This window comes from Aythya ferina (assembly GCF_964211825.1).
Source record: "Aythya ferina genome assembly, chromosome: 2".
Lineage (NCBI taxonomy): Eukaryota > Metazoa > Chordata > Aves > Anseriformes > Anatidae > Aythya > Aythya ferina.
Window position 1 is genome coordinate 31295717 of NC_140297.1, and position 18242 is coordinate 31313958.

Sequence of the window (18242 nt, forward strand, 5' to 3'; positions counted from 1 at the left end):
ATGCTGACATGACTGGCTTCAACATGCTTGAAGCACAGAAGTATAATTCTTTCTACAGCAAATATTTCCAAATACTGTAACAAAACAGCACATCTAAGCAACTACACCAGATTCTACATTTCCTTATTAACACTGCAATCAGAGAGAATTGTTTTTTGCAATTCTCTTCTCTATAGACAATTCTTACAAATCCAGGTAATACTTTGAATTTAAAAGAGGTCTGTACTACAAAAGCATGCACAAAATATCTGAGTTAGAAACTCATCAAAAACTATCATGCAGGTGTAGACAAATTTGCACTTTACTAGATTACGTGGTGCAAATAGAGTCTCGGAAAATATTTTTTTTCTTCATATTTAAATACTATTCTAGTTTGGTACTGACTCTACAAAAACCTATGATTTAAATGAACTTAACTCACTGGGACAAGTCAGATCATTAGTTAGTTATGGACAAGCATAATGACTAGTGGAATGGGATCTATATTGAGACTGGTAAAAAAAAAGAAATTTAAAAAATATAATTACTTTTGCACTCTTCAAAGATTGGAAGCCTCCCTTGGTTCCATTACACTGTCATTAAAGGTAAATTATTACTTATAATTCCTGTTCATCAAGACAAAAATCATGGCTTAAATTTGTATCGTACTCTACCATAATATCCTTTTTTTGTACACTGTTTTGTTCTATTACCTGCTGTTTTCTTGTGAGTCATTTCACTTACGTGATAAGCACAGTAACAGTATGCAAGCTTTTAAAATTTATATTCAAATTGAATTGTTTTATCCACGGAAACATCACTTAAAATTAAGTGAAAACTACTACTAATTTTCCAAGAACACACTAATTTCAGCAAAAATGCTTTGATAATCGCTTGGTCAACTCAAGAACTTACCTAGATTTTATTTGCAAAAAACTCTTAGTGGCAGAAAGAAATCTGTTTGCATAAAGATTGTAAATGTCTAATAAGGTCTGTAGCTATATCAAAATAAGTGGACAAATTGGAGAAAATGCACATTTGGAAAATGTTTTTCCAGTTGAAATCAGACCACATCTACATTTCCAAAACATCCCATAAGCTCAAACTGTTTAAAAATACTGTTTTGAAAATATTAGCTCAAGCAATTTCAGTAACTCAAGAACAGCTGATGAAAATGGCATGAAATATGCTCCACTACCTTCATTACCTTCATTGTCTTGTTCCAGTATGTCTACATCATTCCTGCACTGGGGAGCTCAAAACTGGACCCAGCACTCCAAATGTGTCTCCCCAAGGCTGAGGAGAGGTGAATAATCACCACCTTTGTCCTGCTGGCAATACTTAGCCCGATGTACTCCAGGGGGCTGTCAGATCATCTTTGCTACAAAGGTGCATTGTTGGCTCCTGTTCAATTTATTGTTCACTGGGAACCCAAAATTGTTGTCTACCTTTCTGGTCTGTACTTCACCAGTTTGACAATGAGGACATTATGAGAGAGTATGTCAAAAGTCTTGCTGAAAACAAGACAAACAGTAGTCACTGCTCTCCTCTCATCAACAAAGATAGCCTTCCATGATGAAATTAATAACTAGTCAGGCATAATTTTCCCTTTGTAAATTCATGTTGATGACTCTAGTCACCTTGCCTTTAATATGCTTGGAAATCTCAAATCTGAAAGCTATAGTCCGTTGCCTCTGAGAATCCTACTCAATGCAAGGTTTTCCAGAATTCCAGGCTGGCAGCTCTGAAGACATGAGCTAAGTCACTGACAAAACCAGAACTTCTGAGGTTTCCAGTATCCTATCTCCATAGCACATTCCTGAAAAATTCAGTATGGTAGTTCAAGAAATGCATATATTAGAATATGCAGCATTTGTTTACCATAATAACCAGAAATTTCAAATTTGTTGCATTCTTGGAGGTCAAGAGAAGCAGTATGCAGAACATCATAACAACATCTGAGCTACGTTTAAGCTTTCTAGCTTGTCTACAATGACAGAGCTGCACTCAGAATGGACTAATTTACACAAGCCAGAAGCTAAACTTACACTGGATCTTGTAACAAAACATGAGCCACCACAGTGACTCGCCGTGACCTAAGACAACATGGGTTTTGCTCTCTTTTCTTCAACAGTAACCACACTCCGCTCTCTAGAAGGACACTTTTAATCTGAAGTCCCTCTCTCTTCACCAGTTTAGTTTATCCCTCAGTTCTCAACAAGGACTCAAGCAGAGTCACAGTGTCTATCGGTCTACAATAACCATCAATGTGTTCACTATGAAGTGCTTAAGACTCCTTTTCTAGATTGTGTTAAATCTAGTCCCTAGACTGCTATTAAACTTAGCCTTTACACTATTAAACCACTGTATCAGCACAGGAAAAGGTTAAAATCCAGTCCAACAAACCATACTCCATTATTTTACGTCTCTCAATATCATATCATTGTTATATCAATTTATGTAATAAGTCATTGTACGAAAGAGAATGAAGAGCCCTAAAGAGTTAATGTATGTTTTTCAGTCTACTACTTAGATTAGAAAGATGGAACATATTCAGAATTGAACTGGAACTCAAAACCAAACATATTTGTTTATTGCTTATAAGCCATTCAAAATTAATCTTTATTTGATTCTGCTATGCACACAGTTTTTTACACGGTTCTCCATTCTAACAGTAGTAAAGTAAATAATAAAGGTAAATAATGCATAATATAAAATAAGTATCCCAGATAGCAAAAACAACTTCCCTAAGCACATTTTATTCATCATGAAACTTTTCTTAAGGACATTTAAAACAACAGCATATGAAATTCTAAATTAAGCCCAGGAATATGCAAACTGACAGCCACAAGGACAAACACATACCCTTAATAATCGATTCAGCTGCATACAGATCCCGCTTGTAGGTCACCTAAAGGACAGACAAGCCTCATTAGATTTAACACAGCAGGAAGGAATGTAAAACCAATAAAACAATGCCCTGAAGGCAATTCTTTAAATTTGAAATACCATAAAGAAATGATATTGTCAATTTCTTAATTATGGTAAAATATCACTAGCAAGTCATAAGAACAGTAGTTGCAGAAATTATTGGAGACTTGAGAGAAACAATTTTTAAAATATTTAGATCTGCTTATAATTCACATGAAACCTACACCTATGTTTAAACCTTTAAAGAATCATGATATTATGATGTGGCCACTATTTTCATGTATCCTTTTCCACAATCTCTTAAAAAAATGTATTTCTATTCTACAATTTTATCATGAAACAGATTCATTTTGAAAGGACTTGTGATCATAAAAAACAGCCAGGGAGAAGCCTAGTTATTTCTCAGTAGTGTAAGACTATTATGGCTAATGAGACTCTTGTTTCCATATCCATGGCTGACACAAGGTATTTTGCCCTCAGTGCAAACTTGCTATATTCTGTTATCCCTACCACACTTTCCAAAGGCACTGCCTGTCTAGAACAATTCTCCAGATAAGACCCATGTGTTTTTTGCTTTTAGTCATACCTCTTGATATTTGGCTGCAATGAAAACATATCTTTTGCTTTAGTTTACTTCTGATCAATTATCTTTTTACTTCTATCTCCTTCAAACTGTGTGTCCTCTCCAAGCTTTATCAGTAGAAGTGTATCAGACCTATGTTAAACAGAGACTATAGCAGCTAATGCAGAAATGCACATGGTAAGAATTATCTTTTGAAATGTTTCAGTTATCCAATTTTAAATCTATTTAATGACTAGAACAATTACAGTCATCCTATTTTTAATTAAGACACCATGTAGCAACAAGTCGAACTTTGCCAACTGAGCATTACATTAGCACTACCATCTTTATGAGCCAACACTATGATCTTGTAAGACAGGTTTGGAATAAATTTCACAAAATAAGTAAAGTTGGTTGACATTAATTACATTAGTCCGTTAACTCTTTGATAAACAACTTCCGCAGTGTACCCCTTATTTTGTTGACTCAAACTCACAGTCAAATTCATTCAAACTTCTAATTACTCAGATTTTACATTATTTGTGATAACATTAATTTTCATTTGGTCCTCTTCAGCATCCAGTGTTCCAAGACTTTTTGAACATTATTGAACATTATTCCAGAATATTGCTGTGTCACATATTAAATCAACACAAATACCTTGCTATTGAAGAATATTAAAGCATCAGCCGCTTATTCCCCAAAGGCATAATAGTCTCAATTATTAAACATCTCTCTACTTTTCTGTATTATAAACAAACTATACTGTATCTATCTAGTAAAGCTATTATGTTATATGGAATCCATCAATATCTGCTATATTAGGAAAAAGCTCAAAATTGTTGGCCAAGTTTTTTTTGTTTTGTTGATTTAGGGATTTTGTAGTTTTGTTTTGCAGCATCACCTTCACTTTCAATAGTCAGGCTGCAGCTTTTGACTAGCCAGGTAGATGTTTAAAAATTCCCCAAAGCTGTTCTCTCTTAATGTTTAAAAGTTTTCCTCAAACTCAAACAAAAAATCCCATTTTGGGATTACAAAACAGTATTTTAAATGCAATACATAATTCTTTACCAAACAAAGATAGTAAAGGTATGATCACACATACAAAATTTGCTGCATTTTAGTTTAATGATGTATTTCCTTCTGTTATGCTAAGGTATCAAACAGATCTGCCTTGTATGGGATATTTTTGTAGGATTAGAAAATAATCTTTCTAGAAATGGTGATGATTTTTACACAATCAACATATATGTGTATATTGATCTTTTTAAAGTGTTGTTACAATGATATTTTTATCTGCATTTTACACACACACGGCTCCAACAATTACATTCTATTACATGATTTCATACCTGATTTAAGTCGATATTGCCCCAGAATATTTAAGGGCATTTTGTTTCAAAGGTGTCAAGTACAGACAAACTGAAATCATTGTGCTGATGGTGTCATTCTTTTTCCTTTTTTGGACATCCCAATCCTAAATATGTTATACATAGTTACAATTATGTAACTACATTTATAATGCAACTTATAAATATTTATAACACTAAATACATCAAACTGTTCCTGCTTGGTTGTGGTCACTAAAAAAAAATTATTTTAATTTTGTAATTTCTTACCAGAAAATAAACAAACTACCTTGAACTATAAGTGACTTGGAAATACTATTTTTTTATGCACCATTAGTAGATGCTAGTCCGCATGAGTCAGCAATGTGCCCTTGCTGCTAAGAAGGCTAATGGTATTCTTGGCTGCATTAGGCAAAATATGGCCAGCAGGTCAAGGGAAGTGATCCTTCCCCTCTATTCAGCGTTGGTGATGCTGCACCAAGAGAACTGGGCCCAGTTCTGGGCCCCCCGGTACAAGAGAGACACAGACATACTGGAAAGAGTCCAGCAGAGGGCAACAAGATGATCAAGAGACTGGAGCACTTCCATGAAGAGAGGATGAGATCTGGGACTGTTCACCAAGGAAAAAAGGAGCGCTGGGAGGACTTTATCAGTGGGTATAAACATCTGAAGGGAGGGTGCAGAGAAGATGGAAGCAGACTGGTGCTCAGTGCCAGGACAAGAGGCATTGGGCACCAACTGCAACACAGGAGTTTTCTTCTGTACATCAGGAAGCCCTTCTTTCCTGTGAGGTAACTGAGCACTGGCACAGGCTCTCCAGAGACATTGTGGAGTGTCTCTCCTTGCAGATTTTCCAAAAGCCACCTGGACGTGGTCCTGGGCAACTTGCTCTGGGTGGCCCTGCTTGAGCAAGGGGGCTGGACCAGATGACCTCCAGGGGTCCCTTGCAACCTCAGCCATTCTGTGATTCTAACAGTTCTACCAGAGTGCCATCATTTCAGGAACGACTGAAGCCATTGGGACTACATCAATTCTTGGTATATATAATATTATGTATCTTAGCATCAAAAAACTTCATAGAAAAAAAAAAAACAACCACATATTACAAATCACATTATTGTGACACCTAAGGAAAGAAAATCCTGCTTCTGAAAGGTAACAAATAGCAACAGCTCCTAACAATTTCACAGGGAAGCGCTAAGAAAATTAGCCATCTTCTGCACTTCATTAAACTGACAAACAGAGCAGAAGTGTTGCCTTCTTTAATGGTACTGCTCCCTGTCACCTGCCAGGGAGCTGGTACAGGGTTCTGGTACAGAACGGCTAAACACTATGGTACAGCGAGACCAATACCAGGGTGCTAGTCAAGCAGAAAGGAGCTATATTCCTCTGTAGCTTCTAAACTTATACATCAATTTGCTGCTGAAGCAATTTACTGTTTTGCAGACCTCATCATTTTTATGCCCTTGACTTTGAATGCCCTGACAAGCTATACAAGGCATCGCTGACCCTTAGCTACAAAAGATACGGAATAGGATGTAAGTAGGTATAGGTACTTTGATTATATGGCACCAGTACCATTATTCATACTTTGTACAGCAGATTAGTTTTTCTGCACTACCCGCAGCACAGTATTTGCACATAAATAGGTGCTGTTACTACTGCCATGCACTGCACACTACTGTCAACACTGAGACTCTTTCAACTGATCCACAATATTTTCGTCTTTTCTGGCTGGAACTCCTTTCCATGATATTCTCCATCACATCACCAGCTAACAAACTTCCCTGATAACTGTGTGGAGCCTTGCTGAGGAGTCCAACCAACTGGGCTGTAAAAAAGGAGACAGCAAGTCTATAAAGTGATTATTCCCCTGTACTCGGCACTTTTGAGAACACACCTGAGTACTGTTTCCCATTTCTCTCCAGTATAAAGCACTGGCAAATTGGCAAACTAGAAATGAGTCCAGCACAGGAGTGCTAAGATGGTGTGAAAGAACTTGTTTGTTTCAGCCTGAATAATAGAAGGTTAAGGGTGAGAACAGGTCACATTACTGGTTATAGAGAAGAGTAAATTAGACTTTTCTTGTAGCCTTTTGCTGCTTCCCTCTCATCCTTTCCCAGTGCAAGAGGCAGAAAGGGAAATGCTGATCAGATCTTATATTAAAAAAAAATAATAATAAAAAAAAGTGTATCTTAAAAGGGTGGATAAGCATTGGAATTGTTCTAGAGACTATGTGGAAGTTCCATCCTTGCATTAATTCAAAACCCATCTGGACAAAGCCTTACGCTGCCTAATCTAACTAACCTGGCCCCATTTTTAGTACCGTGTTGGACCAGATGACATCCAGCTGTTTCTTTCAATCTGAAGTATTTTGTCATTCTAAGTTAAAACACTACATTTCACCTGCTGGGCACCAGTAGAACTTACAGATAGCAAAGAACTAAATAAACGTAAAGAACAAACTGAACATTATAGGTATATTTTGTCACCTTTCAGGTAAGCACAATATTTTGCAACAAAAACAATGCAACCCTCCAAAAAGTAATATAAAAACCCTCCAAAAATTTAATACAAATATGCATAACACAATATGTCTCTTAGAAGACCAAATAGGAAAGCAGACAATAATCTGTTTCTGAAAGATTATCTCCCTAAAAAGATACTGAAAGAAGTATTGTATGCAACCAATGCATAACTAAATTTTGCTGCTAAATTGCACAGGAAATTTGAACTGCAGATTCAGGAAATTACTTTTCTGTGTAAGATTTATTGTCATATTATTAGAAATCATGTCCCATTGGAGGAAATTCACTGTCAGAGACAGATGGAGTGATTTGAGCTGCTTCCAGATCCTTCAACTTATGAATACAAAAAAAGGGAACACTTAAAAATTGCATGACACAACAGCTACTGAGAAAGAATAATGTTCCACAATCCAAAACAATGAAGCAAAATATTTTAAAACAGCAGGGACATGTCACTTGGCACCTGAATACATACCTGTTTTGTCAGTTGTTAGGAACAAATAGATTATCAGACAATGATGTTAACAAAAAATTTAAAAGCTTGTTTGATGAGATCTAAAATTTCCAGTCTTACTGAGTGTAATGAACTGTTCTAGAAGTGTTGCTAGAATGGTATTTGTCATCAGAGAAAATGTGATGCCTTCATAGAAAAAGTAGATGAAAAAAGGCAAAGGATTTAGAGGAAGCAGGTGAAAGCTAATTTCATAAAAGAATATTCTTAGTTTTATAGATATACATATATAGTTTTACAGATTCTCAGACTATTATCTCATTTAACATCTGTTCAAGTCTGTCTATAACAATGAGCTCAAAACTGCTCATAATAATCCAAAACCAAAATGAATTTAGTAGGAATTTTAGTAGGAATTTCAAAGTTAGCACAACCTTAACTATAAAATATGCAGTATTTGTTGGAATTTTAGCAAATACTGGAAGCCTATGTTATACGAAAACAGTGTTAGGAGATATGGTAATTAACATGAACAAATAATATGTTATTGACAAGGACCAGAAATTTTAATAATATTAATACCTACTAATACTTATTTTTTCCATTGAATTGCAGTGTAACTTAGCATGTGTGGTGATTATTTTATGACTAAAGAGACAATGGGAGGTTAAAGAAGTAAAACAACCCAACCAAATTCACCTAATAGGTAATGGTAGAGGCAGTAACATAAGACAACTCAAGGTCAGAGGACTAAGTAAAGCAATAGAGGTTTTTTTGTAAATGTAAAGCTGGCTGTTTTTCTTTCCAGAAGCCAGAATACAGTATTAGAGTTCAGGATAAATGTCCTTCATTTTGCATTTTGCTTTCTGAAATCCAAGTAAACATGCAGAAGAGTTATCAGAAACTTAACCCATGCTTTTAGCAATTTACACTTGTGACATGGTCTCCAACCGCAATGATGGATTTAAGCGAATATTAATACCACAGCCATTACCAAATCAGTTACTCTCTCAATTTAAATTAAATTTCAGACTAAGCTCCATACTTCTATTTGAAAATAGCTTCCCAAAAAGTAGCTACTATTATCATAGACCCTGTTATCTTTCTTATTATCTTGTCTAGCAATATGAATGCTGCAAAAGTTGAGAACCTTAACCCACGCTCTGATCTTTTTCAATGATTTTCCTACTTCAAGACATAAGGGCTACTGCTGATCCACATGAAGAATGATGATCAGTGGGTGGTGTGGGAAGAACCTTTACTTTCTCAAGCTCCTGAAGGTATAAATTTTATTTCTTTGAGTATTTACACAAAGAAAGTTGGCCTCTTAATTTTTATCTAACATTTGCATATTTCCATAATTCTGAAATTTGGAAGAGACAAGCCTAACTATTAGACTTTAAAACACATTTGAACTTTTACGGTTATATTAAATTTTGCTGAAGTGTCAATTTTTGTAATATAAACAGATGTATAACAAAATAGAAATTATTACTGTATTTACCTTCCAGAGGTCAGCTGTTCCTTCAACAAGTTTCGCATTTGTTTTACAGTATTTCAGAGCCAGATGCAAACATTCAGTTCCGTAATCCAGGTCATGGTCTGTACACTGTTGAAATTAAAAAAGAATGTCTTCATTAATCTTAATAAAATCATACTTTTAAGTAATAAAATGTTTTCTTTTGGTAATTAGACCTTGCATTTTAATAGTCCAGATCACAGTAACGTGTGCTATGTTTAGGATGGATTAGAAATAAAACCTTTCCAAGCTTATGCCTAATTCTAGATATTCAGCCAAGCACTACAGAATTACATAAACACTTTATAACCACAAAATAATTTAACCAGGTGCTGCAAATATCTTGCTATACCTTTATATAATTGGCTAAATCAATGTTACATGTATAAAAACTTGATGGAGTTGAGGCCTCAACAAAAGAAATCATCAACCTTGTAGTGAGGTATAAGAACAAGGTACTTTGAGGTATAAAAACAAGTACAAAAGCTAAATAAGGATGGGATTTTCTTCAAATGCCAAGTCTGTTGTGTTTTGTTTTTTTTTGTTTTTTTTTTCTAAGATCAAAAAAGCACTATAGTACCCAAGAACCTCCATATTCTTTACATGTTCTCTTCTGTATTTTTCTACAGTTATCTTCACACAAAACAACTGCTCCATTAGCTTTCCAAAACACAAATTTCTCCACTCCTTAGCCACCTAGAAAAGTCATTGTTCTCTTAAAACACACACACACCCCAGTCAGTTCAGCTTCCTATAGTTAGTGATTATATGACTTTTATTACTGGAAAACTCAGTGGGGAGCAGAATCTCTCTGAAGCCAAAACAGTATCAAAAGCAGGATCCGTGGGCTTAGCTGAGATGACTACTTCAAGACACTTTGGACTGATTAAGATAAATCAAGTTCTAATCTACTTTCATATTGTTAAATTATCAGTCCATCGAGAAACATGAAGTACATAAAACAAGGACCAATTTAAGATGAAAGACTGTTTAAGATGGACTTCCACAAGAATGGATGTATTTGTCACAGGCTACCTAGCCCAGGCAGTATCCAGCATCTAATAGAGGCTCACCACCATACAGAAATAAGACAATCCTATCTTGTTACTTTTACAGTATAATTTGTTGGCCTCATATAAATCTATTACCTTGGCTTAGGAAATTCCTAAACTAAAAAAAAAAAAAGTTCCTGAGGGATATGTTGAACCAGAAGCAACTTCCTTAACAGTCCTCAGTGAGTTAAACAAATCCTGAATTTACCCAATTATCTTTGAACAGCAGCATGCTTTTAGCACCTGCATCAGGAAACACCATACTTTAAGCCACACACTGCAATACAAGACGTCTGTTCTTCGCTTTGTGTCATCTCTTTTCATCTCATGCTCTGTTGTTTTGACAGAACACGAAGTGCCAAACCACCTTCCCTGCCCTCCAAAGTGCTCCATCACATCTCTTGTCAGTTATGCCTTTCCATGGATAGAGAGTTTGATGTTCACTCCTTGTGTGGAAGCTATTTCACAACTTCACAATGCTTTTGCCCTTCTGTAAAACAATCCCAGCTCTAATACAACACTCCTGTGGTAGAAGCAGGAAGGGACCCAACCTGAGCCATTCTGTGATTCTATGATAATGGTTCTCCTGCCAGTTTCCATTCCTTCCATAACCATTTCATGAACTGTATGACAATTACCCCTCTCTGTGTATACAACCTTATCTACATTTGCCTATCAATCTTATATTTCCTTTTCAATGTACGGTCCATAACTCTTCTTAGTTTTCAACTCTTCGCATCTCTACTACCTAGGAAAAATGGGTATCACCACTTCCTGTTCCAAATTATTTATAAACAAAATACACAGATCCCAGCACATTTTCACAAAACTATACTGGTGATTTCTGTCTATGAAAACAGATGTACTCTATCTTCTTTCTTATCTTTTAACTAAAAATTACACTAAGTCCTTCCCTCTTATTCCAAATCTGTTCAGTTTCCTTAGCAAGCCCTTGGTAAAACACACTAATAAAAAAGCAGGCTGTTGTCAGCTTCAGCAACCTCAAACAACATGCTGGTTGACTCCAGAAAGACCAACAATTAAATGCAATGCACAGGCTTTCCTTTACAAGAGCTGAAATAACCCTTCAAGTGTGTGAATTTAACCACATATCAAAACAATTCCAGTGTTTAGAATAGAATGTGGCAGTCCAAATGTGCTCAATAATTCAGTGTCCTCCAGCATTCAAGATTGTCAAGAATGCTGAAGTGGGTTAAGGAAGATCCAAAGAAGAGTGCTGAAAGACAACTCACCTTGTTTATTTGCTCAAGAATCTTCATTTGCTCAAGAATTTTCATTAAAAAGCAGAATGGATTTTTTTTTGTTTCTACTCTTGTTTTATAATGCATCAGTGAATTTCAAGGAAATAATTAGCATTATACACCTGAATTATATTACTAATATACAGAGGTGTCTTAGAAAAAACAGTTGTCACTTTTATATTTAGTAATTTCTGTCAGTTTAGATAACTATCATGACTGCAATCAAAAGAGGATCATTTACTAAATTCCACTTAGAAATAAAAGTTATTTAACTGTTCTCTACACCAGTTTTTAAGAGATTTGAGTACCAAAAAAAAAAAAAAAAAGAAAAAAAAAGGTAAGAAGACACTTTGGAATATTTTTAAATAATGCAGAAATGATTTCTATTCTTTCTATTCAAGAAATAAAAAAGGTCAACATAAAATGTAAAGGAATAGGGAATGCAAGCTCCAAAATAGGTAAAACAGAGTGTTCTCTTGCATACAGAAGTCCACAGACAAATTACCCATTAACTTCGGATTCCTAATATTTATTACCAAAATGTTTTTTTTTGTTGTTGTTTTTTGTTTGCTTGTTTGTTTTTAAAAGAAAATTGTATGGTAGTATGCAAAATATTATCTACTAAAGTGTACAACATACAGATTGAAAAGCATTTATTTTTCTTTTGCCTCAGAATTGAAGAGAGTTTCAGAAAATTTTCTCTCTGAAATAATTTAGTGTTAATTAAATTTAAGCTATACTTTAAATATATGTGTAACAAATTATATTAGGACAAGACTAAGCAATTCCAACTTTTTAGCAAGGTATTAATTATACATAATTAGTAGGGAGTGGAGCAGTTCCATAAATGGGATAAAGCATCTTGAGGGTATTGCTGACTTCAAGGGCAGAAATATGACACAAAGCAAAGTAATAATTAAAAACATATTTCACTAACACTTGTACATCATGACATTTACCACTCTAATTATCTGTAATTGTTTAAACCTAAACATATTGTCACAGTGTACTCTCCTGCACGTCTAATATACTCATGTCAGAGAACAATGAAATGGAAGCATCAGCTCAAGACCAGCTTAGTTTATATATTATTCACAAACTAAACAGCTTCATACATGAAATTTAAATCTGTATTTAAGATGTACAATGTGAAAGCTTCTGCACTGCTCTAAGAAATTCTGTTACTGAATTCAAGCATTGTCAGGGAGTGCCTATAATAAAAAATGGTAGAACAGAGGAATAGAGGAAAATTCTTACTGACCCAGGCATGTAAAAATTAGTATCCTATCCTAAGTCTTCTATATTTATTTCATTGTACATTCAGAGTTAATTTACATTACAACCATCTCTTTCAAAATCTTACTATTTCTAAACTCTCTTTTTGACTGAAAAACTTTTTAACAAAGTTTGACACAGTGCAGTTAACCATCCTTGTCATGCTCACACAGCTCTGTGAAACAATAGACATAGTTTAAGCTTCAGACCACAGATTTGAAATGGTGGAAACAGCTGGAAATATTGGCACAAAACATATCCACAAAAGGGAAAAAAAAAAAAAAAAGATTTGTTTAGCTCTTTAAATGACACAGAAGGAAATACGTTATTTAAAAATGCTTTTGATCTGTTGAATATTCAAAGACATTCTAATAGGTAGTTTGGGGGATTGTATTTTTGTCTTTTTTGTGGGTTTTGGGTTTTTTTTTGCTTGTTTTCCAAGACTGGATGTTTGAATGAAGTACTATGGATGGAGTGAGATCCAGATTTTAGCATTACACCAATTTTTCTTCTTCCACCCCCCAAACTAGTTCCAAAATATTTTGATAAACAGTATTACTTCCTAAGAAGCAAGCTATCCTGTGGTTGGCATAGAACAAAGGCTTAGAGAAAAGAGCAGCAATATAGACAGCATCTCATGGGACTTCCCAAACGTCCATAAGCTAACTTTTTTCCAATATCCCATTTCAACTGCTTGAAGTATTAAAGTAGTAGTATTTAACAACAAAAATGACTTAACTCTTAACATAAATGGTACTTCGTTTTTAATTGATAAAAGACTTTGGACAGATACTAGGAATCTCATTACCTGGTCTGATTACCTGGATCTGATAAAAGCAGAACTAACACAGATCCAATACAAATTTTCTTATTGTCATTTTCTTAGTGTTTCATCATTCCTGAGTTGCTATGCTTACAAAATAAGGGAACAAAAAGAATAATCTTTACATATTAATTGAAAGAAAGTCTTCACATTTGCTCCTTTACATATGTACTTTTAAAGCCTGTATAGAATTGGTCTTACTTCTCTAAGTAATTTGTGTCATCTTTAGTACTTTTTCCCTTGTTACCAATGGTTAGCACCCCAGTTTTACTTTTCCATGCAAACCCATTCTACAACAATATCAGAAGACTTGCATTAAAATGCATAACTAATTAACAATAGCAGATCTTTATGATTTTTTCCAGTTCCTTTCCACTCAAAAGTTTCCACTGCTGAAGTGCCAGAGTACATCATAAACAGACTATTATGCAGCATCAAGAATGTTTTACTAAGTTGAATAAGAAGTAGACACACTTGCTGAATTTAAATGTCTTTTTTATCATCATATATTTAAGGAATTTTTTTTATTTTTATTTTTTGCCATGTTCACTACCAGAAAGTGCTGAATTTAAGACAGCTGTAGCTGTGGATCTGCTGCAAGCATTCAGCCTACATATGCATATATTCAGTCTACATATACATGTAGAGTTCACAACAACAAAATGAGAAGTAATGGAAGCAGCAAACAGAAGGATGAAACAGGTGAACGAGAAAAAAAGTGAGATAAATGTGAGTTCAAACAAACTCATCACTGAAACATTTTCTACTGAAGTTAATTATTAAAATTGCTGCTACACACATCCAGATGCAGTAGTGGTTCACAGTGACAAGAATAAAGATACCGTAATTAACTCCATAACAGAATTACGCAAGCTTGTTTTTCTGCAGATCTGCAACCTATATCCCAATGCCTCTCACTGCAGTAACCACAAGTACCCTATCAAAACACACCACGATTTGCTGCACTCTACCTTTAGATCTCCTGAATACCACCCATTGCAACATTTCAGTACTCAATTTGCTTCTAAGTCCACTGAACACCAGTTCAAAAACATTGAACAAGTATTCAAAAGGCATTGATTGGTTCCCAGATCCCGTATGCTAAAAGGTTTGTGACAAAAAAAAAAAAAAAAAAAAAAAACAGAACATAACAGCTGGCTTCACATTCCAGCCATGGAGTCAAAGGCTCTAATTTAGGTTCCTATCAGTGAAGTTGGTTTACATCCTCCTCACACTCACTGATTTTTCAAAAACCATAGTTCCAAAAACTACACCTCTGTCAATTTTTATTAAAATCAGAGACAAGGGTTAAAAATATTACACTTTCATGTAATAGTATTTTTTTTCTGCTTTTTTCTGGAATAAACTTCCCAGGTCAATGAATGCAGCCCACACTGCCATCACCTGCAACCTGCGGCCATATTGCAAACTGCTGCTATAAGTGGGAGTATCAGCTCCCAAGTAAAGCCAGTTCTGCCATTTCTTCTTATTAGTCCTCTTTGAAGGCAGTTTGTAATCTCTCTCTATTGGGATTGATGATTGCTATTAACTGTACACAACTAGCTGCTAGGTAGTAGTAGTAGGCACACATGGAAGTCCAAACAAACCAATCATCCTATAGAGAAAAAGTACATGGTCTCAACTTTACCCCCAAATCATAAAAACATGAGTAATATTATTTTGAAAATCCCTAGTTCTTTTGTTGACTAGATGGAGGCCCTAATGCCTACAGACCCTGAGTAATTCATAATTGAATCCTTCCAGAGAAAAGTGCAACCTCGCTATTAAAATAAATAAATAAATAATACAGAATAACTAGAGGTGCTTTACCAAGGAAACAAGGGTACCCATAACCACAGGCGAGAGTAGGTACATTACCGGTTTAGTGCGCAAGAGGGGTTCTTTTTGGTGCAAGAATTTCCTGTCTCTGTACTTAGATCCATACAGAATGCACCCAACAGTGCAGCTGGAGTGCTTAAAGTCATTTCCCTTCCAGTGGAATCAAGGTGAAAGACACATAAAAGAGCACTAGCTAAAGCACATTATTTGCTGTGACAGCAGCCAGTACTCTTAGGCATGCATTGCGTGCATATGATTGACAGCTGGGACAAATTCATTGTTGGTAAAGTCCCCACACTGACATACAATCATGAAACAATAACAAATCACCAAAACTCAAACCTCAACCTTTCTTTGTGCCACACCAGTGGATATATTCCCAATGTCACTGCAACAAAGCCCACACAAAGTAGCAAAACAAAAGTGAGAATACAAAGTAGGTGAGAATGAACAGTAGATACTAACATGAGGAAGAAATACCTCATGCAACTAAGAGCTAGTTATTAATCAGATTGACCTCATAAAACAAGGTCCAGAGTAGCTATGAGGCAGTATTGACTTTTCTGGTATCAGAAAAGGACACAGAAGTCATTTTGAGCAACCAGCTGAACATGGAATTTAAGACCACATATGCAATTTCAGCTTTTTAAAAGGTCATGTTCCACTTACAATAGCAAGAAGAAAGAAATAATGTTAATATTCTGTGTAGCAACAGTAGTAGTCAAAATAGCGTATTAGGATTCATTGCTTACACTTAAAAAATATCCCTTAAATTGTAAAAAATACTTGAAGAGCTATATGAACAAGACAAAGACCAAATGAAAAACTTTCTCTCAATGTAGAAAGCTACAGATTACTTAGGTTGTTCGAAGAAAATGTAAAAATATTATGATTCACTACCTTGAAAGTAAGGAGATTTCTACATACACCAACCTCTAAAATCAAGCCATCAACAACACAATTTGATCAGGCTTAGAAGCCAATGTGAGTCCCACTCAGGCTAAGCTAAAGTGAATGTTTCATTTTGTAATTTTCTTTTTTAACAGACATTATTCACGCTTGGAACTTACGTAGAGGATCACCTCTTGAAATTATGCAAGATCATAAGCGGTCTTTTTCTTTTCCTTTGCATGCACTAAACTGTAGGTAACTGAAATGAAAATCTCTAGCATCACTACCTCATGTTTTTCTTAGCTCTCTCAAAATACGGAGTACACCACAATTTAGATGGGTGGTCTTCTGTCAGCTGGATACAGTGATTCTCACTCAGTATTTAGGACTTTCTGAGTCTGTGCTGAACGGGTTATCCTTGTGGATACCTTACATCTATCAGGGTAAATCCAGTAACACGTGCAAGAACACTCATAATGCAGTCTAATTTCCAACTGTAATAATGGCAGTACATCTCCCTAACATATCCCCACCAAATTGTATCCTTCACTACCACAGAGATGCCTGATTTCACCCAGGGTGTGGTAGCTTTGCACTGCTGCATCAAACAGTTCCAAGAGTTTATATGTAAATTCACAAAGTGCTCTGAGATCCTACAGGATGAGGAGTGCAGTAAAATGGAAGTAATTATCCCATTAGCAAAAAAAAACTTTTATTTTTTTCTTATGCAAGGCATTAGAATTTCTCCAAACATTCTTGTGGCGGAAATTAATTAGGGCAAGGTGGGGATTCATACAATATCCTGGCTCTACTATTGTGCCAAAGAACTAATCAAGGACAGAGCTATCTAAGCTAGCATAGTTTTCTCAACAGACCACCAATCTAGCTGCAGGTTCTGAATAAACAGAACAAAAGGAGCCCTGCTGAACAAAATTCATTAAATATATTTTACCTGAAAATAAGTCTGTAAAATTGGGTAGTTTTTAAGCATACGGAAAGGGAAAAAAAAATACTCAATCCTATAAATTTTACAACCAAGCTGTTGGGGTAAGAATATGCCAGATGAAAAACTATAAAATCTTGGAAAAATACTCAGAACTACAACCTAATGCTCATTTAGGTGAGGCTGACAACATATACTTAAGCAAATCAAAATTTTCTGTAAAACTAAATTTTTACAAATTAAATGCATTATAATTTTGCATCAAAACCAAAAAAGTACCAGTTTTCAGCAAGAATTAACTGGAACAAAACTCAGATTCTGCTGAAGTTCAAAGTCTTTTTTTCAAATGGGACTAAAACCAGAGACAAAATCCAAGCACAAATGGACCACACAGTAGAGGAAGCTGTTAACAATATCAAAAATTCTCACGTAAGGAGAAATGAGATTAAAAAATTAAAGAAATTAAAGAAAAAAGTTATCTTTAATCATTTAGGAACTACACATATTTTCTTCTCAAACAATTGGATCTAGAACCTTAATGATCCATGGACAAATCAGCAGAAAGGTTCCTTTTGTTATTTTACAAGCACAATGAAAAACTTAGATACTCCCTATCTTGATATTACTATATAGCTCATTAAAACCTGTATTATTATACCATCAAAGGAACTGGAGTAGGAATTTTAACAAGCTGAAATAATCCATGCTACTTCAGCCAAGTATGTTGCCTAGGACCAACCCAGTAAGCAATTATATTAAAACTACTATTTCATTTTATAGGTAGATGCAAATATGTTATCTTCAGGACTCCATATGAAGAAGGGCTTATGCTTGTAAT

At 35.1% G+C, this 18242-nt stretch overlaps 1 protein-coding gene across 8 annotated transcripts in view; it reads right to left on the bottom strand.

Annotated features, from left to right (window-relative positions):
* CRPPA (CDP-L-ribitol pyrophosphorylase A) overlaps positions 1–18242 on the bottom strand; it is a 125847-nt gene that overhangs the window by 69148 nt on the left and 38457 nt on the right. For all 8 annotated transcript variants that reach the window (XR_014690101.1, XM_084510968.1, XM_084510972.1 and 5 more), the window contains 2 exons: positions 9305–9409; positions 2845–2890 (listed from right to left, as the gene is read on the bottom strand). Coding sequence is in view for 7 of the 8 variants with exons in the window: in XM_084510968.1 (XP_084367094.1) it covers positions 2845–2890; positions 9305–9409 (151 nt within the window). In the remaining variant the exon portion in view is untranslated. The remainder of the gene's footprint in view (positions 1–2844; positions 2891–9304; positions 9410–18242) is intronic.